At 43.7% G+C, this 25186-nt stretch overlaps 1 protein-coding gene across 1 annotated transcript; it reads right to left on the bottom strand.

Moving 5' to 3' along the window:
- Window positions 1–769: 769 nt before the first annotated feature.
- On the bottom strand, window positions 770–23382 carry WDR82 (WD repeat domain 82). The gene is made up of 9 exons (XM_066245918.1): window positions 22901–23382; window positions 16908–17005; window positions 13591–13657; window positions 8287–8386; window positions 7694–7810; window positions 7307–7462; window positions 6554–6623; window positions 5586–5728; window positions 770–4104 (listed from the first exon to the last, which is right to left on the bottom strand). The coding sequence occupies exons 1-9, from the start codon at window positions 23059–23061 to the stop codon at window positions 4075–4077; spliced, it is 942 nt and encodes a 313-aa protein (XP_066102015.1). The 5' UTR covers window positions 23062–23382; the 3' UTR covers window positions 770–4074.
- Window positions 23383–25186: the final 1804 nt, after the last annotated feature.

Consider the following 25186-nt stretch of genomic DNA (forward strand, 5'->3'; position numbering starts at 1 on the left):
CCTCCCATCAGGCCGTGAGGTCTCTTCCTCCTTGAGCAATCTGGCAGGAGAGCCTACACATGACCTGTCACTCACAAATTCGGATATTCCTTCTGCTGCCCTTCAGAGCCCTTGCCCAACCTACAATAACCATGCCCTTCAGAGCCCTTGCCCAACCTACAATAACCATGAGCAAAGCGACAGGCCCAAGGCCGTCTTCTCTGGTTTGGAGAGGGCCAGGAATAAGGTCGACAGGTCCTTATAGCCGAGGACAGCTGGAGCACAAGCTCTAGGAGTTACAAACTCATAAGCCAGGCAATGGGTTACCAAGCAATTGGCCAGGCCTTCTGCCAGAACTGGCACAGGAGCTTCAAAGGGGTCCCACTATCCTTGCCACCCCAAAAGCCAGGGCCCAGCAGTATGAACCTTATTCCAACTAGATGCTGCTAATCTAATCAAGGATGAAAGGTGGCCTGAAGTACATGCCAGATGCAGTGTTTGAAGGTCAAGGTTGGCTCAGGTTGCCATTTCCCAGCCACTCATTTCTGGCCATACAGTTGCTTATGACAGGCTGAAGCTGAGAATACCCAGGCTGCTATGCATCGAGGGGTGGGTGTAAGGGTTCCTGCCACCAGCCCATAGGCCTTAGTCACCAGGGACAGTCAGGGACAATTAAGGGAGCCCAACAATCCATCCACACAGCATTACAGTGAGTCCCAGTGTGAGCCAGGAGACAACCCATCTTTCCCTCTAACTCTAGGAACCAAGCAAATAATGCTACAGAAACTCATTGGAAGAGGCTACAGTCATAAAATTCTGTTTAAGACAGATAACATGGAAAATGTTTGTTAATACAAAAGGGACATAAATTGTATATACAGTAGAAGTAACAACTATGTAGACACCAAAAATCTACACAAATGTCTAAAAGAACATTTAACACCAAAAGATTAAGTGGTAGAATTTGGGTGGCAAACTTGATTTTTAAAATTCTCAAATTTTCTTTAATAAGCATTATGATTGCCAACGGGGAAGTTTTTCTTTTTTTTTTGTGACAGACAGAAAGAGACAGAGGGACAGATAGGGACAGACAGGAAGGGAGACGGATGAGAAGCATCAATTCTTCCTTGTGCCTCCTTAGTTGTTCATTGCTTTCTCATATGTGCCTTAAGGGGGGGGAGCCTGCAGCAGACCGAGTGACCCCTTCCTTAAGCCAGCAACCTTGTGCTCAAGCTGATGAGCCCACGCTCAAGCCAGTGAGTGACCTCAGGGTTTCAAAACTGGGTCCTTCACGTCCCAGTCCAGTGCTCTATCTGCCTGGTCAGGGGAAGTTTTTCTTTAAATAAAAAACTTACTGGCTGGTGGTTAAGCAGTGCAATATTACCATCACATACAAATTGGTGGCTTTGACCCCGACTTGAGTTGTGAGCAGCTCTCCCCATTGAGAACTCAAGCCTCTGACTCCTACTGAGCATCCCTGCAGTTCTAGCCAGCAGCCTCTCTGGCCCATAGCTGTTCTTTTACTCTGTCTTATTCCCACCCACCACCACACTACCTCCAGTCACTTCCAGCTGCATTTTTAACTTTTCCTTCCCAACTCAGGAGCCAGCTTTGCAGCCAAAGAGCCCCATAGAGAAGCCATACAGTGCTTATTTTCAAAGAACATGGTACCTCACCTTTGGACATACATGAACTCAATACAAATCGTTTTCCTGCTGACATGTAACTCATGCTTGGTGGCTGCCTATTTACAGATATGCTGCTCACAAAAATTACGAGATATTTCAAAATGAGTATGAAGCGATAAAAAAAGAAGCACTTGATTTTTTTGATTATTAAACAAGAACATCAGGAAAAGCAAACAAGTCAAAGAAAGTTGTTCAATTTTGCAAATGAATGCAAAACCAACTTTTATTTCATTGGTAAAAATGCACTATACAAATGGCTTAAAGTTCTGGAGTATCTGCGTGTTCCCTGATCCCCTAATTTCTGTGAGCAGTATAATGTTAATTATGCAGGTAATCTTGATAACCCAGTTCTAAGCACTCTCTCTCAACAGTTATTCCTACCATGAGTTTTCTACCCTGGAAAGCCAGGAGTAGGCAGTAACAGCTCAGATTATTTGGTTTCTAAAAGTCCCTTCACTCTGAAATGGCAGAGATATACACAATAGGTGGAATCACAGAAACTGCAGGTTCTAGTTTGCATTGGTAAAGTGCATGCCCCTTGACGTCCATGTCTGAGAAAATAGTAAAAAAGTAATTGCTAAAAAACAAAACAGTAATTGCTTGCAATTCATAGTCTATTCCTGCTGCAGTTAATGGCTTGCTTTCACCCTAGCAGCTATCTACTACTCTTAGGCAAGTCTTTTTGGACAAGTCATAACCTTGTTGAGTCTGTTTCTCGATGTGCAGGGAATGTGTCACCTGCTTAAACATTTGGGAATTTAGTGAAATAATATGCCGTTCATCCTGCAGGGGAGGAAATGGCCATAAGCCAGCAGCAGCTCATCTCATCCCTGATCAAGAACCCTCCCTCTCCCCAGAGAAAGCAGGAAAAGAAACAAGAAAGCGACATAACGGATAAACAGAAGGGACCTGTAATTGGTAAAGAAGCCTCAAGCTGAAAATGCTCTGGGTTCCAGCATCCTGTCCCCAAACACTGTAAGCCACAGACACAAAAGGCATGCAAAAGTGACTGTCACATGTATAGGTGCAGAGAGCATCACCAGGCAAAAAGGGGCTAATACTGCAGAGAGGGCCCCAAACTGTGGCTTGAGAAACACATGAGTCATCCAAAGACCCTCACTTAGCTGCCATGGGAATAGCAAACACTTGAAGCTTTGCTTCGTTCAGTCTCCTAAAGGGAAAAATGTTAATAGGGAATACTCACTAACACTTGTGGCAAACACTATTAGCAAGAATGCGGTCTTTCCCCCGGGATGTCCTTCAGCTAAACTGAGAAATGACAGATATTTTATATATATGCACACATACATATATATGTATGCATATACACATATATTTAAATGAAGGTATACACACTGTGCTAAAATACAAACAACAGAAATCCTAGGTCATATATAAAAAGGCTAAATATAACATATAACACAGGCCTAGAGCCAGCTCGTGGTTGGGAGCTGGGAAATGGGTAGTATCATCAGGAGACTATGTACACAATTTGTGGTGGGCAGGGAAGGCATCAGTGTAAACAACTCAGACTCACTCCACAATACTGACCCACAGGAAAGTGTGATGTATCTCATGTACAAAAATAGAGCCCCACCTTGCTTTTGTACACAGCCATGCTGGGTAAGCACCCAGGACCACAGATTTGGCTCGATGACAAAGGACCACACTAGGCTAATGCTAAACCTCCCAGCCCTAGGAACTCATCTGCTACCCTTCCCTCCTTCTCAGGCTCTTGAGCTTTTTCCCCACCCAAAACCCATGGCCCTAAAGCATGTCTGTATCACCCACCCTCAAATGACTAACTTGCAAGGTTTCTTGGCAAGGTCTTTCTGTATCTGTCCCTTTCTGACCCCAAGATATAAGAAGACTTATTTCTGTAAATGTTTGGCACCTAAGCAACATGATGGTTGTGGATTATACCACAATGACACAGGGAGACCCAGTAACAAGACATGCAGGGTGAGGGCAAGGGGCACTGAGCTGCTCTAGCATCCCAAAACCAGAACTGTGGCTTCCCATGCATTTATGGGGGTGGGAGAAGGGATGTGCAGAATTAATAACTTCACCGGCTCCTCAGCAGCAAATACATTCAAAATTGAAGGTGCCTTAAGGGCCCCACTATACCCTAATCATGAGTCTGGTCACTCCTCTCAAGGAGGTCGGCGTAGTTGTTAGAAAATCTGAGTCCCAATCAAATCTGCCGCACTGAGAGTCCTTTTGAAGAAACTTGGCAAAGAAATTTTTCTTCTTTTGAACAGATGTACAGCACATCCTTGGGAAGGCCATGTGGAAGGATGCTCTCCAGCCCAGTCAAATGATCCAATCCCACTATTATCTCAGTCCTATCTGAGTTTTTTTCTGTTGGCCACCCTCACTGCACAGAAATAGCCGAACAGCAACAGGGTCAGTCATCAATGGTGGGCAACCAGAAAGCCTGGAAAAAGAATATAAGTCAACTTTAAAAAGCCAAGCCTCCCAATTGCCAAGGTTTCTTTTACCCACCCCTTCCTTCCCACAGCATCAAGCTGCCCTACCCCAAAGGTGGAGGAGTTATGACGCTGACAATCTATGAAGAAACACTCTTTGCTTTCCATGAAAGCAAGCTGGTTGTGTTTTCCCCTAGTGGTAAGGAATAAAAGGAGTGCTGTACAAGAGGTGGGCCGGGGGGGTGGGGGGTGGGGTCCTGGATAACCTGGCCTCACTGCTAATATACCAGGTGACCTTAGATAGGCCCTCACCTTCCTGAGCTGTAAAAAATGAGAGGGATTGCCTGACCAGGCGGTGGCGCAATGGATAGAGCATTGGCCTGGGACGCTGAGGACCCAAGTTAGAAACCTCAATGTCACTGGCTTGAGCCCAGGGGTCACTGGCTCAGCTAGAGCCCCCAGTCAAGGCACTTATGAGAAAGCAATCACTGAATAACTAAGGTGCCACAACTATGAGTTGATGCTTCTCATCTCTCTTTTCCTGTCAGTCTGTCCCTATCTAAAAGGGGGGGGGGGGACTAGACTGGATGGTTTTGCTGCTTTATTTTCTGACCGTCTTCTTAGATAAAAGAAGGGAAAGGGGAGGCAACATGTTCTGGGTAGGCTAGTAGTGAAGTACCACATCCCCAAATACCCAGGCAGGTTTGGAAGATGCCAAGAGGAAACTGGTAGCTGAGACTCATGATGCTTTGTCCTGCCAGTGTTATCTAAGAAGACATAGGATCTAGAGAAAAAAAAATTTTTTTAGCGAGATAGAGACAGACAGAAAGGGAGAAAGCTGAGAAGCATCAACTCAACAATTGCAGCACCATTAGCTGTTCATTGGTTGCTTTCTCAAATGTGCCTTGACTGGGAGGCTCCAGCCAAGCCAGCAACCCCTTGCTCAAGCCAGCACCCATGGGGTCATGTCTATGATCCCACACTCACGCCATCGACCTTGGGGTTTCGAACCTGAGTCCTAAACATTCCAGGCCGACAATATCCAATGCACATCTATTGCCTGATCAGGCAAGAAAATTCTAAGTGGTTAAGTGATGACCAACTTTAAGAATTCTGAGGACTTCAGCATAAACTTAGAGAAATGGAAAACTGAAAGGTTGTAGCCACAGAAGTCCTGTCCAAAGTATTTAAGAAGCCAAGAAGCTGTCTAGCATAGCTCAGGTAGTCTGGGCATAAAACCAGGAGCCAGAGCTAAAACCTGCCTAAGACCTCCAAGGAGCTCAAGAGTGATCCCAGATTACAGGAAAAAAAAGTAAAAGTGAAAGAGATTGGCCTAAGCAGAGATCAGAAAATAAGAGGTGAAACAGGGAAGCACCCAGTTGAGAAACACGAACTTGGGTGCTTATAATGTACCTACTTAGAACATAGCTTGCTATGCTTGTTGAATACCCACAACCCAGCTGAAGGACATCTCCCATTGTGCACATACCATGTTGGAACATGCGCTGGCAAAAGTCATGAACTTGGGGTTGAACTGCAAACAGGTAATGGGGCCTGTATGTTTGCCATCCAACACAGCTACTTTTATACCGCTCTCTCCATTCCATACATGGATCTTGCCATCCTCTGAACCTAAAGAGAATGATCAAGGAAAACACAACAGCTCAAGGCACAATACGAAGACAAGTGGGAAAGAGACACAGACTGACATCTAGAAAGAGGCCGTGTTTCAGGACCCAGCCCTCAGCAGAAATTGAGAGAAAGGAAAAGCAGTAAAGAAAGGACACTTTGAGCATTGATCTTGACCGTAGTTATTTGTTCCTGGGCAAGTCACTTCCCCTCTGACTTCAGTTTTTTCATTAAAAACAGGGGCCTAATATCATTATACTACCAACATCTAGCCATGTAAGATGACTAAAAGCAAAATTATATCAGAAAGTGAGTATTACTAGTAAGATAATGCTTATAGAGTTTAACTCAAATGCTAGTCCAGGGAAGACCAGCCTTATTGCCAGTTCCCAGTAAAGAACCGCAACGTCAGAATAGTTTAAAGGCATTAGACCTTTGGCACATTGTACTACACAGATACCTGAGAATATCTAACAAAAGGATAATAAATACAGTGGTACCTTGAGATATGAATTTAATTCGTTCTGTAACCGAGCTTGTAAGTCAGTCAACTCGGATATCAAACTGCCGATACTGGACCCGTGCGCCAACATGCCAACTAGCGGCAGCTTCCCGAATCACCACTCCTATCTCAGAATTTTGCTCTGATCTCGAACAAAAACACGGACTGAGTCGCAGCTCATACTTTAAAAAATTTGTATGTTGGTCTGTTCGCATCTCAAGGTACCACTGTATCTTAGTCAAAAGTAACAACAACAACAAAAAAAAAACCAAAAAAATCTCAGTACCAGAAAAATAACCCCCCCAAGAGGAATAAAGGACACTTACCAATCATAATAAACTGAGAGTCTGGAGTAAACGAAGCCTCCAGTGTGACAGCTTTACTGTTGGCATAACCCTAAAAAAGGCAGAACAGTACTCTTGTTCAAGTGTCATTAACAAAATATAACTGCCTAGAAACATTGACCCAGCAGACTCATCACCTTCATTTCTATGAAACCCTCTCCTCCTCATGCACACAGTACCACGCAAGGTTCCAAACTTTGCCACCACTCGTTACACTTCACCCTCTACACTGAACTCCATCTTTAAGAGAGCAAGAAAATGTTTATGGTCAAGAATTATTTTACCACTGAGCCAAGAGTATCAACAAGGTGTGTGGAAGTCCTAGGTTTGATTCCTGGTCAGGGCACACAGTAGAAGTGACGATCTGCTTCTCTCCCTCCCCCCCCCCACCCCCTTTTCTCTCTCTCCTCTCCTCCCACAGCCATGGCTCAAATGGTTTGAGCAATTTGGCCCTGGGTGCTGAGGATGGCTCCATGGCCTCACCTCAGGAGCTAAAGAGGTCAGTTGCCAAGCAATGGAGCTGCAGCCCCAGATGGGCAGAGCATTGCCCTATAGGGGGCTTGCCAGATAGATCAAATCAGGGCACATGCGGGAATCTGTCTCTGCCTCTCTGCAAGCCCATGCCTCAATCAGTAAGTTATGGATAACTGCTCATCTCCACTAGCCAGCTAACACAATTCTCAGCCTAGGAGGTATGAACATGGAAACAGCCACACTCAAATGTTGTCAGCTCACCCCAAACGTGTGCATCACCACTCCCTTGAATGCATCAATGAGACGAATAAAGCTGCCATTGGTGGAGATAAGGATGAGTTTGCCATCATTGCTGAACTTAAGTCCTGTCCATTCACATGTCCGATCATACTGCATCTTAAATGTTGCAAATGGCCCCTGAAACAGATAAAAGTAGCAGCCCCAGGCCCAAGGCACATTAATAATTCCTTCCACCAAAGCCATCTCTTATTCTATCCCTTTAGATTCCTTTCTGACTAGGGAAAGACTACAGCTATGACACGCTCCAGTATCTATCATATTCTCTCCTACTATAGAAGAGTTCTTAAATGTCCATCTCACTCTTCATAATTTCCGTATCAAAGTAGATGAAAAGAATCAAAGATTTACCTTATCAAAAGAGCGAAGGTCATAAAGTTTGACCATTTCAGAATTGACACCTGCAGCAAAAATTAACCCTTCTGGATCAAAAGAACAAACTGGCTTGCCCTGTAGATGCATGAGGCCCTAAGAAAAAAAATAAGAGAAAAGTTATAGCAAACATACCTCTATAATATTTACTTTTCCCAGAGAAAATTAAAAAAGACACTGATAGATAACCTACCCATACAGAACTGAAAAAGTAGAACTAAAACAAGGCTTTTAAAAAAAAACAGGTCTCCATACATTGATTTCAGATCAACTTCACCGTATAATTTTTATGGACACTAAATTCAAATAAAAAGTCCCTTGAGGTTAAAAGGGGAAAACTCCAGAAAAACTGTTTTTAAAACAACAAAGCACAGAGCATACTGCAATATGCACGGGAACAGGGCATTTGCTTAATTACCAGCTACCTACCAAGAAATCAGATTCTCTCCAAAGTTTAAAAAGACTTGGGATTCCAGAATGAAACTATTACTTTCCCCCTTCCTTGAGAGAGAGAGTTGATAATAGTTCCTACCATAGAAAACACTCAAAGTATAACTGTGAGGTACCATTACCTGGCAGTTAGGAGATCGGAGATCCCAGAGTCGAATGGTTTTATCAAGAGACCCAGAAATGAAAGTGTCATCCACAGGTGACATGGACAAGGCCACCACCCTGAAACAGAGCAAGATAAATAGGAGTTGAAACAAAATATTACAAAAATTGGATATGAACTCTAAACCACTCTACCAACCCATTTATATATACCTCAAATTGCTATTTTAAGGAACACACTACACAAGCAATGTGGAATAATCAAAGGCAACTAGTATAATGAAAAAAACCCTTAAAGCTATAGCATAAAAATGTATGATTCCAATGCAAATCAAACAATGAGATACCACTTCACAATCACTAGCATACCTATAGTGTAAAAGATAAAAAGAGCGCGTGAGAGAGAGTGCGCGCGCACGCGCGAGCGCCTGGCCTATGGTGGCACAGGGAATGAAGCGCTGACCTAGAATGTTGAGATCACCAGTTAAAACCCCCCGGGCTTGCCCAGTCAAAGCACATACAAGAACCAACTACGAGTTGATGCTTCCTACTCTCCCCACACACACAGCCTTTCTCTTTCTCTCTCTCAAATCCATAACTAAAATCTGGAAAAAAAAAAGAGAGGTAACAAGTGTTAGTGAGGATGCAGAGAAGTTGAAACCTCCATACACTGCTAGTGTAAAATGGTCCAGTTCCTTTGGAAAAGTTTTCAGTTCCTCAAAAAATTAAAGATAGACTTGCCATGTGACCAAGAAATAACAAGAAAAATATATGTTCACACAAAAACATACACGTATACTTATAACAGCATTACTCACAATGGCCCCAAACTGGAAACCCAAATATTCATCATCTAATGAATGGATACACAAAATGTGGTATATTTCCATCCAATGAAATATTATTTAGTAGTAACAAATGAAGTACTGATTCATGTTACAGTTCCTGTGAACCTTGGAAACATGGTGATAAATATAAAGGCCACCTATTGTCTGATTCTACTTATGCAAATTGAATTTTGTAAATGAGAAAGTTATGGAGACAGAAGGTTGATTAGTGGTTGCCAGGGACTAGGAAGTGACTGCTAACGAGTACAAGGTTTCTAGGCCTGACCTGTGGTGGCGCAGTGGATAAAGCGTCGACCTGGAATGCTGAGGTCGCCAGTTCGAAACCCTGGGCTTGCCTGGTCACAGCACATATGGGAGTTGATGTTTCCAGCTCCTCCCCCTTCTCTCTCTGTCTCTCCTCTCTCTCTTTTCTATCTCTCCCTCTCCTCTCTAAAATGAATTAAAAAAAATCCTCACAGTGAGTACAAGGTTTCTCTTTGGGGTAATGAAAATGTTCCAGAATTAGACAGTGGTGATGGTTGCCCAACTTTGTAAATATACTAAAAACCACCGAACTGTATACTTTAAAAGGGTGAACGCATAGTACTGAAATTTACCTCAAAAAAAATTTTTTTAAAGCATGATCCCTTAACTAGGCTTGTGGGCTATACTAAATATTCTAAATCTGAGTACCATCTGCATCGCCCGGAGGGTGGGTTAAAACACAGATTGCTGGGACTCACACCCAGAACCTATCCGATAGGTCTGGGGTGAGGTCTGAGATCTACGTTTCTAACAAACTCCTGGGTGACAGTGAGACTGTTGGTTTGAACATTACACTGACACAGCCACAGGCCTGTGCCAAAGCAACTATATTTCTGATGTGGGTCCCTTTTTATGGTTATACCTGTAAAAATCACTCACTGAAAAATATTTCTTCCCAGGGCTCATCCTGACCTCTCTTGTCCCGTCTGCTGGTGTTCTCGCTCTGCCATACCCTGCTCTGAAGAGACACCCTCCATCACCTAGCATTTGAGCCTTTGCCTACAGAGAAGGACCACATGTGTCTCCACTTTACCTGTCTCTAGAGCACACCATGACCCTGACCACGGAATCCTTGAGGCACAAGCTATGACCTGTCCAGTGCCTGTGACTCTACAGTACCACCTATGGGGAAAGCCCATAGGAAAAGGGACACTCAGATGGCTCCTCTTTCTGGGTGTTATAAACGAGTAGTTCCACATTCTGGCTTGGCTGCAAAACACTTCATAAACACAGCAGCTAGTATCACAGATCAAGATCATAGAGAAGATGTGCATGTTGTACTGTTTCATTTTGACAAAGAAAAGTTTTAAGTAAAAAAAGTGATTGAATGACAGCTCATTTGTGAATGAATTTTTTATATCTAGAAATAGAGGAAGTTCGTTTTGAATGATACTGAAAGGAGTTCAGGAGGTTTTGGTTCCACTAGAAAGAATTAAAATGTATGCCATAAATAAAAAATGAGAAAATTTACTTTGCCTTAAATTTCTTTTCTAAAAATTTTTCTTAAAAAATTTCTTTAGGCCTGACCAGGCGGTGGTGCAGTGGATAGAGCGTCAGACTGGGATGCGGAGGACCCAGGTTCGAGACCCCGAGGTCGCCAGCTTGAGTGCGGGCTCATCTGGTTTGAGCGAAAGCTCACCAGCTTGGACCCAAGGTCACTGGCTCGAGCAAGGGGTTAGTCTGCTATGGCCCATGGTCAAGGCACATATGAGAAAGCAATCAATGAACAACTAAAGTGTCACAATGCGCAACGAAAAACTAATGATTGATGCTTCTCATCTCTCTGTCCTTGTCTATCCCTCTCTCTGACTCTGTTTCTGTTTTAAAAAAAAAAAATTTCTTTAGCCTGACCAGGCGGTGGCGCAGTGGAGCATCAGACTAGGATGCAGAGGATCCAATGAACCCAATGAACTACTAAAGTGTCGCAACGAAAAACTGATGATTGATGCTTCTCCTCTTTCCATTCCTGTCTATCTCTCTCTATGAGAAAAAAAAATTTTTCTTTAAAAAAATTATTTTGCGGCCTGGCCTGTGGTGGCGCAGTGGATTAAGTGTCAATGTGGAACACTGAGGTCACCAGTTTAAAACCCTGGGCTTGCCTGGTCAAAACACATATGGGAGTTGATGCTTCCTGCTTCTCTCTCCTTCTTTCTCCTTTCTTTCTCTCTTTGTCTCTTTAACTTCTCTCTCAAAACTGAATACATAAAACCTTTAAAAAATTATTTTTTAAAAAATTACCAGCCCCTGGCCAGTTGGCTCAGTGGTAGAGCATCAGCCTGGTGTGTGGATATCCCAAGTTTGATTCCCGGTCAGAGCACACAGGGGAGGCGCCCATCTGTTTCTCCCTCTCCTTCTCTCTCCTCCTCATGCCATAGCTTGATTAGAGCGAGCTGGCCTCAGGCACTGAGGATGGCTTCATGGCCGCCTCAGGTGCTAAGAAGGGCTCAGTTGCTAAGCAACAGAGCAATGCCCCAAATGGGCAGAGCATCAGCCTCTACTGGGCTTTACAGGTAGATCCTAGTCAATGCTCATGTGAGAATCAGTCTCTGCTTCCCCTCCTCTCACTGAATATAAAAATAAAAAATAAAAAAAATTATTATATTGCCTGACCAATGGTGGAGCAGTGGATAGAAAATCAACCTGGGATGTTGAGGTACCAGGTTCAAAACACCAATATTACCAGCTTGAGTGCAGGCTCATCTGGCTTCCAAGCTCACCAGCTTGAGCATGGAATTGCTGGCTTGAGCACGGGATCACAGACATGATCCCATGGTCGCTGGCTTGAAGCCCAAGGTTGCTGTCTTGAGCAAGAGGTCACTGGCTTGGCAGGAGCCCCCAGGTCAAAGCACATATAAGGAGCAATCAATGAACAATTAAAGTGCCACAATGACAAGTTGATAATTCTCATCTCTCTCCCTGTCTCTCTACTTCTCTCTCTCTCAAAAATTAAAAAAATTGAAATTAAAGCTAAAACATTAGTATTTGCCTGGCCTATGGTTGTGGTTGCCAAGTGGATAAAGCATCGACCTGGAACACTGAGGTCGCCAATTAGAAACCCTGGGCTTGCCCCGTCAAGGCACATATGACAAGCAATCAATCAGCAACTAAAATAAAGCAAGTGACACCTTGCTGAAGCCAGCGACCTTTGAGCTCAAGCCAGAGATCATGGGGTCATGTCTATCATCCCACATTCAAGTGGCAACCCTGCACTCAAGCTGGTAAACCCGAGCTCAAGCCAGCCACCTCGGGGTTTCGAACCTGGGTCCTCTGCGTCCCAGTCCGATGTTCTATCCATTGCACCACTGCCTGGTCAGGCTACAATCAACTCTTAATTACAGACAGTACATTTGTGAACATTAATTTGATTACAAACTAGCAAAAACATCTACCTGTCATAAGCCATTCTTTGTCTGGAACTATGGTAACCAACAGCTGCCACCTCCTTACTTCCAACAACATGGAAATGCCCTGCCCAATCAGAAGTGCAGCCTGGCTCTTGATCCACCTTCTGTCAGGGTTCTCTACCACTACAAAACTTACTTGGTTTCTGCACACTTGCAAATGAAAACAGAAGGAAATACCCCTCCCAGTGATTAAAATATACCAGGGAAAATAAGTGTTTAACATTCAATCAGCCTGACCAGGTTCGAGACCCCGAGGTCGCCAGCTTAAATGCAGGCACATCTGGTTTGAGCAAGGGGTCACTCAGTCTGCTGTAGCCCCCTGTCAAGGCACATATGAAAAAGCAATCAATGAACAACTAAGGTGCTGCAACGAAAAACTGATGCGTCCCATCTCTCTCCCTTCCTGTCTGTCCCTATCTGTCTCTCTCTCTGATTCTCTCAGTCTGACACACACACACACACACACACACATTCAATCAAAACTTGAAAAACGAAAGAAAAAATACTGGGAAAATTGAGGTGGGAGAGAGAAGCAACCTACATTACAAAATAGAATAAGAAAACAAGCTTCGTAGCTTTCAAAAGTAACAAAGGATAATTACTACTTTTTTTTTTGCATCCTCATTAAGATCCTCACAGAATATGTTTGCGTAGAGCAGAAGCCTGCTGATATGGGGGCTACCCACACTGGAAGGCCTCACATACAATATGTACAAGATCCTTTCATTAAGAGACAACTGATATTTGAGGTTTCTAAGTACAAACTGTGTTTTTACTACACAGGTTTCCCCTGAATATCTTGAATCTACTTTTTACCCTAATTACATTTTAACTGAGATTTCAATTTATGTATGAAGTCCTACCCCTGCCTCCACAACTTCAGTTAATCAAGAGTTAACTGGGTAGAGGTTTAACAAAAGAAGACTAAAGGAATGCCAATGGCAGTGAGGAACAAGCTTTAGTTCACTGATAAAATCTCTCCATTCTTCTTTTGTCTGGAACCACAGGATAAGAGCACTATCTACTTCTGTTAACACTTGTGTCTTACCTTTTGCTATGTCCAGGGAAGTATCTGATGTATTTGTTGTCATGTAAGGACAGGTATCGAATAGTATCTGCAAGAAGACAAAGAAAGCATGATGATATTCTCCTATTTTTAAAGAACTTTGCTTTGTATTTTGATCTTAAAAAGATAAGGTCAAAAGAATTCATTGTTCTCCATAACCCAAGCAAGGTGTGGGCTGAAGAGAGGTACTATAAATCTGACCCAATTCGAAAAGCAGAGTTCTTAAACTGACCTGAATGTTAACTAGATATACAATTTACATTAAAACTAAACATTGGAAAGAGAAGTAACAGTCTTCTACTTCTATTCTAATTAACCCAGCGGTGGTTCTCAACCTGTGGGTCGACCCCAGCGGGGTCGCCTAAAGCAGGGGTCCCCAAACTTTTTACACAGAGGGCCAGTTCACTGTCCCTCAGACTGTTGGAGGGCCGGACTATAAAAAAAAAAACTATTAACAAATCCCTATGCACACTGCACATATCTTATTTTAAAGTAAAAAAACAAAACAGGAACAAATACAATATTTAAAATAAAGAACAAGTAAATTTAAATCAACAAACTGACCAGTATTTCAATGGGAACTATGCTCCTCTCACTGACCACCAATGAAAGAAGTGCCCCTTCTGGAAGTGCGGTGGGGGCCGGATAAATGGCCTCAGGGGGCCGCATGTGGCCCACGGGCCGTAGTTTGGGGACCCCTGGCCTAAAGCCATCGGAAAATACATAATGCATATCAGGTATTTACATTCCGAATCATAACTGTAGCAAAATTACAGTTATAAAGTAGCCACCAAAATTATTTTTTGGTTTGGGGTCACCGCAACATGAGGAACTGTATTGCGGGGTCACGGCATTAGAAAGGTTGAGAACCACTGAATTAACCAAATATCTACTGGCCCTTTGTGTATCAGAGAAATTAGTTAAAAATAATAAAGTGACTCTGGCTGGTTGGCTCAGCGGTAGAGCATCAGCCCAGTGTGTGGAAGTCCCAGGTTCAATTCCCAGTCAGGGCACACAGGAGAAATGCCCATCTGCTTCTCCACCCCACCCTCTCTCGCTTTTCTCTATCTTCTCCTCTACTGCAGGTATGGCATGATTGGAGCGAGTTGGCCCCAAGTGCTGAGGATAGCTCCATGGCCTCCACTTCAGGTGCTAAAATATGACTCTGGTTGTAACAGAGCAGCAGCCCCAGATGAGCAGAGCATCACCCCCTATTGGGTTTTCCAGGTGTATCCTGGTCAGGACACATGCAGGAGTCTGTCTCTGCCTCCCCTCCTCTCACCAAATTTAAAAAAAAAAGAGAGAGAGAGAGAGAGAGAGAGAGAGAGAATAAAGTGGCCAAAAGAAGTGAGAAAATTTGGGTTTAAAAGAACTCAAGACATTTCAAAACAAAACTCATAAACTATACCAAGTCAGAATAGTGAGATTTTGACAATATCAAAGAAAAGAATAATCAGAGAGATTTGTGCCTGGGTAAAATAAGATACTTTTAAAAATCAAATGAGTCTATCTGAAAAAATAAAGAAGATGGTGGTGGGAAGGACATGAAATGCCAATTAAAAAAAAAAAACTGGAGAAGTACTATACCCATAAAAATACTATGAAAATAAAGAGCAATTGTTGAGAAAGGGGTAATAGGAAATGATGCCAAAATGTAGAAAGGAAAGCACAGAAAGAACACTCCAGAGGCAAACAGAACATAGGAACAAAGACGCTGAAAGCACCAAGTCACTCCAGTGGTTCAGAGGGGAACTTTCTAGTAAGAGGGCATTTAACCTAGGAGAGGAAAACAGGGTACTCTGTATGTTCCAAAAGTGAACTCTACATGATTTTCCTTGAATACATCTTCAAAGTTCTCAAATAACAACTATAAAGTCTTCCTGGTTTTCTACTGCTAGGAGCTACTCACCTGCCCTAAGCAGAAAAAGGCTTCCTCCCCATTACCTGGTTTCCCAGAGATGAGCAGGGCGTCGCCATCCTCTCCGCCCCACTCGGTAGCTGGCGCACTGTTCCTGGCAAGGCAGTGGCCTGTACAGTTATCTCCTGTACCGGGTGGTATCATAGACCCTCAAACTGTACAAACTACTACCTCAGCCTGGAATCAGGCAAAAGGAAACGAAGCGTTGGAGGAACTCTTCAGGATGCACTCTTTGAGACAGGAAAGGCAACATCCTCACAGCAGAGGCCTGGCAGCAAAGCTGCAAGTGCCACACATGTGCCTTATCTTGCACCGTATTTAGACAATCCTCATTTAATCACCCAGAAAAACACCCCAACAGAAGAAATATACCAGTCATATAGATGATCACATAGATATGTTTCCTCAGGATCCTAATGTTTTATATTCTTGTCCAAAAGCATCAAATGCATGCTTACTTAGAAAACCACTTCTGAAATAGAGGTATAAAAAGTAAAAATAATATACTTATTTAAAGTCAAGAACAGGCAGAAAAATCTCAGGAAAAAAAATTTTTAAAAACATAATTCTGCCCATCAGCTCTGCGACAGGTATAACCAAAATAGTAGTCTAAGCAATCTTTGTTAAATGACATTAGGAAAATCTTACCACAAAAACTGAAACAATTAATAAATCAGTGAGGTAAGTTAAAATTGTTTTTGCTCAATTACCAAGACCATCTATCTATCTGTCAACTAACAACAACTTAGTCCAGGCAAAATTCAGGTAAAAAGAGACGGTTTATTAGAGAAAGAAATTTACAAATTTAATTTTGAAAAATAACATTACTTTTCAAAGACCTCAGATTTAAAAATTAAAAGGGCAAAGGATAAAATTCAGATCAAAAAATGTCCCCAGAATCAAAGATAACCAAGGACAGTACACTGTCCTTTATGACAGACCATAAAAGGCTGGGCATACCCCAAAACTCTTCTAAGCTCCCCTAAACTATCACAGCTCAAGCACTTGTAAACTTTTCTCAAATCTCTATTTTGAACAGGAGGTACTATTGTTTAGCATTTGTTGTGCTGTCAAGTCTTCTTTACCTTTACTTGTTCTAAAGTATTCTTTAAAGTTTCAAGAAGTACAAACCATAAATACAATTTGAGGCTTCCTATTCCCACATTCCACTCTAAACTGAAGACTTTGCACACTCAATTACAAGTCCTTCAAAAGCACTAGCAGCTTGCCTCCACCATCTCTTCAGTCATAAAAATGTTAGCACTGCTAACATAGGAAAATATTTTAAGTAACTATAACCAAATCTGAAGTCACAAAGATTCTGTGAACTATTTAACAAAGGAAACCATGATCATAACTCCTAAAAAGAAGGCTTGCTTACCGTCTATTTTGTTAGAGCTGTAAACGACTGTGTTTGCTGCATGAGTATATCTGATGAGGTCCACACCATATTTCTTACTGTACAGGGTTCTCTTTGGTCTGATAAAGGAAAGGACAGAGAAAGAAAACTATCAAAATCCTCCATCACCAAAATCTGAGATCTTCATTTAAAAAAAAAAAAAAAAAAGGCACTTGAATGATACGGAAAGGGTGAGTATTCTTGGTAAACTCTAACACTGGAAAGAGACAGAATTTCTTCCAAAAGGGAAGAAACAAATAATATCAATCAAGTGCAACAGCCTTTCACCTCTGAACACCAAATGCCAAGGTTAGGATATGGGAATATATCTGAGGGCCTAATTCAGTCTTTACTGTAATGTTCAAAAGTACATCTATCAGGGAAGAAAGGCATACAGAACGATACAAGTCATCCTGATAACAAAGAGGGATATGGAAATACATCAAACCAGTAAGGCCAGAAATTATTGTTTACCCTCCCTAATATAAACCTGCTGTTATAGAAGCTATCCATTCTCCCTATCCTCAAGTTCCAAAGCACTTACTGAGGCTTTCAGAAGGCAAGCCTAACTCTCCCTAGCAAAACTAGTCATTGGTTGTTTTGTTTTCATTTTAATATAAAACCACTTATTTTCAAGCTAGAGGATACCAATCCATTCGTTAAGTTCCTTCAATGTCTTCTCTACAGAAAAGCTTGAAAATCAAGTCGAAATCAAACTCAGCAAAATCATTTCCCCAAACTTCTAACATTCTATGTTTAGGTGTAGAAGAATTTCATAAACCCTGTACCAATGTTTACCAACAGTCCCAATTTATATAAAAGTTCACCCTGTCATCAATGCAAAATCATCTTGGCACACAGATGGTAAAAAAATCAGATGACACAGTCAGCTTTAAGAAGTCAACTAGAGGCCCTGGCCGGTTGGCTCAGTGGTAGAGCATTGGCCTGGGCATGCAGGAGTCCCAGGTTCGATTCCCAGCCAGGGCACACAGGAGAAGCGCCCATCTGCTTCTCCACCCTTCCTCCTCTCCTTCCTCTCTGTCTCTCTCTTCCCCTCCCGCAGCCAAGACTCCAATGGAGCAAAGTTGGCCCGGGCGCTGAGGATGGCTCCATGACCTCTGCCTCAGGCGCTAGAGTGGCTCTGGTTGCAACAGAGCAAGGCCCCAGATGGGCAGAGCATCACCCCTGGTGGGCATGCCTGGTGGATCCCGGTCGGCGCATGTGGGAGTCTGTCTGACTGCCTCCCTGTTTCCAACTTCAGAAAAATACAGGAAAAAAAAAAAGTCAACTAGCACTTTCAATTTTTGTTAATGTCAGTGAGGATAAGGGTTTCCCTACGTAAAACATTTCCAGAGCCTGACCTGTGGTGGCTAAGTGAATAAAGGTCGACCTGGCATGCTGAGGTCACTGGTTCAAAACCCCAAGCTTGCCTGGTCAAGGCACATATGGGAGTTGATGCTTCCTGCTCCTTCCCCTTCTCCCTTTCTCTCTCTCTCTCTTTCTCTCCTCTGTCTAAAATGAATATATAAATACATAAATCATTTCCAAAGACTTCTCACTCTAAATGCACTGAATTTTCCACTCTTATCATTACTGAAAGATCAGCTAAAAAGATCAACTCAGAGGCTACGTAGTCTAGTTCACCATCCAGGGTTGTATTGTGCACTGGGGTTACTTACTGTATGGTGGTGACCAGCGAATAAGTAAACGAGCGCGTGTTGATTGCTCTCAAAAGATAGCTGACTTGGCCTCTACCAGTGAAAGGAGAAGCTTACCTATCTCATTATTTCAGTCTACCTACAACAGTAGGGCCTAAAGAGCCAATGTTAAAGTGTGTGATGTAAGGAAATTTTTCAGTTCCACTTATATACAGCCTGTTTGTCTTAAATTTATCAATAACACTAACCTGAGATTTGTTAGCAGAAATCTTTTACTACATATTTCCTACTTTGAAAGCAAGATTCTACTGTATCAAACCCATGTCAAATCTTTTTCTCACAAATATTTTGATAAGCTTCTCTCCACCAACTATGATTCTGGTGACCAAGTATAAATAATAATATTAAATTATTCCTTTAAATAATTTGCACCACCTACCACAGGTAACATCCTCTTCATATTCTTTCAAGTTGAAAAAAATCATTCAATAGATGAACTCCATTAAAAAGAAAGTTTAAATGAACAGTAAATCAGGCCCTGGCTAGTTAGCTCAGTCAGTTAAGAGCATCGTTCCAAAAATGACAAGATTGAGGGTTCGATCCCCAGCAGGGCACACATGGGAAGCAACCAACAAGTGCACAATTGAGTGGAACAACAAACGAATGCTTCCTTTCCCTGCCCCTCTCTCTCCCTTCCTTCCTCTGTCTCTCTAAAGAATCAATAAATATCTTTTAGAAGATTAAGCTCTGGCCAGATAGCTCTGTTGGAGCTTCGTTCCAGAGCATAGAGGTTGCTGGTTCAATTCCCCGGTCAGAGGACATACAGGAACTAGATGTTCCTGTCTCTCATCAGCCTCTCTCACAAAAAATAAAATAAAATAAACTAGAAAACAATAAGTATAAGGAATATTATTTTAGACTGACCAGGCAGTGGCGCAGTCAATAGCACATCAGCCTGGAATGTTGAGGAGCCAGGGTCAAAACCCCGAGGTCACCAGCTTGAGTGTGGGCTCATCCAGCTTGAGTGCAGGATCATAGACATGACCCCAAGGTCACTGGCTTGAGGCCAGAGGTCACTGGCTTGAGCAAGGGATCACTGGCTCAGCTGGAGCCCCCTGGTCAAGGCACATATGAGAAAGCAATCGATAAACAACTAAAGTGCCACAACTATGAGTTGATAATTCTCATCTCTCTCCCTTCCTATGTGTGTCGCTCTCTTTATTGTCCATGCTAAAAAATATATATATATATATATATATATATATATATATATTAGTTTTAGCCATATTCAAACTCCCAAATTCTAACATTAGCACCATCTAACAAAGATACTATGCATTACAAGGAAACTTGACTTTTCTTCCAATGTTGGTTTGATCCACACTACTGGCAAATTTTTTCTTCACATTATCACCTAACATCATGGATTCCTAGAGGCTAAAGAAGTCATCTAATATCCAGAGAAGTGATCTGACCCAGTAGTTTTCAACCTTTTTACACAAGGAGACTGGTGAAAACAGGAGAATTATTTTGGAGACTACTAAAGCAGAAATCATCCTGAGCATAAGTAAACTGGACTAAGGTCACTGGATCTATACTCTTCATACATCAGGGTATAAACTCTTTTGCAGACTAGCACAAAATTTCTGGCAGACTAATCAGCTTGAAAAACACTGATCTAGGCCTGACCTGTGGTGGCGCAGTGGGTAAAAGTGCCGACCTGAAACGCTGAGGTCGCTGGTTTGAAACCCCAAGTTTCCCTAGTCAAGGCACATATGGGAGTTGATATTTTCTGCTCCTCCCTCCCTTCTCTATCTGTCTCTGTCTCCTTTCTCTAAAATAAATAAATAAAATTTAAAACAACAACAAAAAAAACTGTGCATACCTGGCCACAAGACTAATCTAGAACCCAGTATTCTTACTACCAGGTCACTCTCCTGCCACAGATCACAATGAAATAGGTCACCATTATTTAATAAAACAAAATTTTTAAAAGTATACCCTCTACTGTTGCATCAATATTAAATTTACTAATTTGGATAAATTGTTCTCTGGTTATAGAAGAAAATGTGCTTGTGCTTAAGAAAACCATTTGTAGGGATGTGTTTAGGGATAAAGGGGCTTCATACCTCCAACTACTGGAGAAAAAATGCATAGGTATAAATATGTACAGAGAATACAGCAAGTGGGGCAAAATGTAGCCAATTATGGATCATATGGGAACTCTGAAACATTGCTGTAACTTTTCTGTAAGTTTGTAATTATGAAAAAATGCTTCTAGTGAATAAACTATAGTACCTCACAAAATTAACATTTTATTTTTAACAAGACAGGACTTCAAGTCACTGTCATCCCTCCTAACAAATGGAAATTACAAGACAAACTATAAAATAGTATCACAACCTTTATTTTCTTTGAATGTGGATATAGATCTCCATCCTCAAGTTCCAGAGATTCTAATCTGTGTCCAAGCACTACACATTTCAAGTAAGCCAGCTTCAAATTACTTCTAGCTCCAGAACCCCACAACTGACTCCCACCCCAGTTTTATGGGTTGTTGTTTTTTTACAGAGACAGAGAAAGAGTCAGAGAGAGGGACAGACAGACAGGAACGGAGAAATGAGAAGCATCAATCATAAGTTTTTCGTTGTACATTGCGACAGCTTAGTTGTTCATTGATTGCTTTCTCATATGTGCCTTGACCGCGGGCCTTTAGCAGACCAAGTAACTCCTTGCTCGAGCCAGCGACCTTGGGCTCAAGCTGGTGAACTTTTTTTGCTCAAACCAGATGAGCCCGTGCTCAAGATGGCGACCTGGGGGTCTTGAACCTGGGTCTTTCGCATCCCAGTCTGACTGACGCTCTTTCCACTGCGCCATGGCTCTTATTCGAGTGACCAGTTGTGGACAGAAATAAATTGACTCAAATAACTCAACATTGGTCCAACTAAAAAATTCTCCTCCCCAGGACCACCACTACAGGCCACCCTTCCACACACAGCAGGCAGATCCAAAGCCAGTTACATAATACTCTTTCATAGCCCCAGTGGGAAAAAACTGGGGAGAACGTTATGGTTCAGACCAAAACAGAACTAAACCCACAAGCCAAGACACAAGTTCCAAAGAAAGTTTACAGAAGACATCAGTTTTTTAGAAAGGCAAAAGGAACAGCTGGAGAAGACAGACAATAACCCAAAGATACAAAAAATAAGATCTGGAACTAGGCAACAAAATGAAATCTGACAAAACCAGTAGCCACCAAATTAAACCAAGTATCTGCATCAAGTCTGCTTGGGGAAGGTGGCTGAAGGGAAATCAAATTTAGCCTAAACCAATTTTTTGCTTCAAAGAAGCACAATTTAGCAGGAACTTAAAAACAAGTACAGGGGTGAGGTGAAGTTGACAAGGTTCCCAGGGGAAAAGGCAAAAAATGCTGTCCTTACAAGATTTTGCAGAGATGCTGGTGTAGTGGGTCTCCAGAGAACTTGGGACAAGGTAGAAATTTCATGATCAGACTAGACTCGGAATTTTGACAATTTCAAGTGGACTACATAGTGTTATTTAAAAAAGAAAACAGCGTAACAGGAAACACGAAATGGTTATATGATGCTTTCTTTGTTCTAACGGGAGGTTCACATTCAGGTCGGGATGGAAGGCTAAGTTCGTTTGTGCCTGGCAAAAAGTAAAAGTTTCAGATGTTGCCAACAACTTCGCTCAGAAGCGTGGGCATCGGGTCTAACAGAAAAAAGAGCATGCTATTGGAAACAGAAAGGAAAGGACACGGGGCCCGAAGAGGCAGAACAAATACACCCCAACCGCTAAGAACTGCAACCCACGCGGCCTTCCGACAGAAAGGCCGCGGAAAGCTCGGGGCAGGGGATGCGCGGAGTGCAGGGATGAACCGAGGTCACCTAGGAGAGGGCACAGAGCTGCTGCGGAGCAGGACGGCAGCCTCCGCGGTTCTGCGCGGGTGCAGAGCCGACCGCACCTTCGACAGGGTACGAGGAGCGGGAAAAGCTACCTGCTGAGACCGAGGTGGGCAGACCCCGCGCTCAAAGGTCAAGGTCAAGGTGGGATTTGACAGCTGCAGAAGCTCTCTCTGAAGAGACCGAAGACAACAAAACAATAACACTATCCTTACTCTTCCTTTTTTTTTCTTTTAAGGAAAGGTCTGGACGGCTTTGGCGTGGAAACGGCCCTGGCAGAAGCCAGTGCAAAATAAGCGGGAGGGCCGAAGTCGGGATGGGGAGCCGGCAGCGGGGCGAACCACGATAGGGAGGGAGGGACCCGGACCGGAGCCAGGACCCCTGCCGCACTCACTTGCCCTCCTGGCAGTCATAGAGCACGATGGAGTCGTCGTCGCTGCTCGAGATGACTGTCTCGCCGTTGGGGCTGAAGTCGAAGCAGTTAATCTTGTCCGAGTTCTCACGGAACACCTTGGCGACGCGGAAACTCCGCAGCACGCCGTCGGTCAGCTTCATGGCGGCGGCGGCTGCTAGAGGCGGCAGTGGCGGAGCAGGGCCGGGGTGGGGCCCCGCGGCGAGCGGGCGGGCGAGCGGGCGGGCTGCCGAGGGGCCGACCCAGGCGGGGCGGGCGCCGCGCTGGCGGCGACGATCGGGGTGCCTCCCCCTCTCCCTCCTCCTGCTCGTTCGACGCTCTTCTACCTAGACTGTGAGGTCTCGCCGACTGCTCCTCCTCAGAGTAGGCTCAGGGTAAGCCGGCGCGGCATCCTCTCATTGTGTCCGCCATCTTGGGGCGACTAGCTGAAGTCGAGGGCGAGGAACCTCACCACTATGCACGCCGGGAAAAAAGGCGGGGCGACGACTGCACCGCGAGAACCGGAGGCGGGGCGGTGACGTCAGTACGGCCCATGAGGAGTGGAACTGGGGGGATGGCCCCAGGCAGAGATCTCCCTGCCCTCTGTGTGAGGGAGAAGAAGGGACAGCCATGACCTTTAAAGTCCGGGCGCGCGCGCGCCTGTGTGTGTGTGTGTGTGTGTGTGTGTGTGTGTGTGTGTGTGGTGGGGGGGAGGTGACATGTGACGGAACCACTGGTTGCGCAGTATCTCGGTTGCCCCCTGCAGGCGCTCTGACCTCAGGCCACGCGGAAGGAGATCCTGCAGAGATCTTCTAAGCCAGGGATCCCCAAACTTTTTACACAGGGCCCAGTTCACTGTCCCTCAGACCATTGGAGGGCCGGACTATAAAAAAAACTATGAACAAATCCCTATGCACACTGCACATATCTTATTTTAAAGTAAAAAAAAACAAAACGGGAACAAATACAATATCTAAAATAAAGAACAAGTAAATTTAAATCAACAAACTGACCAGTATTTAAATGGGAACTATGCTCCTCTCACTGACCACTAATGAAAGAGGTGCCCCTTCCAGAAGTGCGGCAGGGGCCGGATAAATGGCCTCAGAGGGCCGCATGTGGTGGGGACCCCTGTTCTAAGCCCTAGTAGGAGTGTTCTAGGGATCAGCCAGTGAAACTATCTCTGGCTGGCTTTGACCGGTAGTCCAGGACAGAGCCAGCAGAGTTCAATTTCTGTGCTTCTCTTTCTGAGGTAGAATATAAGGTAGTGTTGGGCAGATAAAATATATTATGCTCACTTTGTTAAAGATGGCACTGCTCACATGGAAGCCCGTCACCCAGGTGATATTAATGTGTGTTGGGAGCGGGCTGTGGGCAGGCAGAATCCTTGTAGCCTGGGGCTTGGTTTTAGGACTAAGCCTTTCCCACCCTTTTTTAATGTGGGGTGGTGTAATCCCATCATGCCTCAGATAAGTGACTTTGTATTAGAGACTTCCCTATTTTGTATATTGGATTAAAGGTTTTGATTTCTACACCATAAAGTGGGACAGACCAGGAGCTTGCTCTCTCCATTCCTGAGATTAGCATTAGAGGGGAGAACAGAGAAAGGCCACGTGGAGGAGGCCAGGAGAAGCAGCCAAGATGGCAGAGTGTTGAAGGATGTTGGGCAAATAAAATGTATTATGCTCACTTTGTTAAAGTGGCGCTGCCCACGTGGAGGCCGTTGCCCAGGTGATATTAATGTGTGTCTCTGTGGGCAGGCAGAATCCCTGTAGCCTGGGGCTTGGTTTTGGGAGTAAGCCTTTCCCACCCGTTTTGATGTGGGGTGGTACAATCCAATCATGCCTCAGAGAAGTGACTTTGTATTAGAGACTTCCCTATTTTGTATATTGGATTAAGGGTTTGGATTTCTACACTATAAAATGGGGACAGAAAGGGAGCTTGTGCTCTCGGTTCCTGGGATTATTAGCATTAGAGGAGAGAGCAGAGCAGAAAGCAGAGAAAGGCCATGTGGAGGAGGCCAGGAGAAGCAGCCAAGATGGCAGAGTGCTGAGTGAGATGCCAGTTTGTGTAGAGTTTGTATCTGGGATAAGGAAGGAGTTGGGGAACAGAGGTGAATAAGTCTGGTGAGCTAGAAACCTTTGATTCTAGGATACTCGGATAAGTCAGTAGCTTTGTGAGCACTGAATGTGAGTGGGTTTTGGAGCCCAGTGTGTATTTTTACTTGCCCACCGGGTGCAAGCTAGAATTAAAGATGACAGCCCATCAGTTTTTGGCTCCGTTGTTTCT

The sequence above is a fragment of the Saccopteryx bilineata genome, chromosome 10 (genome assembly GCF_036850765.1).
Source record: "Saccopteryx bilineata isolate mSacBil1 chromosome 10, mSacBil1_pri_phased_curated, whole genome shotgun sequence".
NCBI classification, from domain to species: domain Eukaryota; kingdom Metazoa; phylum Chordata; class Mammalia; order Chiroptera; family Emballonuridae; genus Saccopteryx; species Saccopteryx bilineata.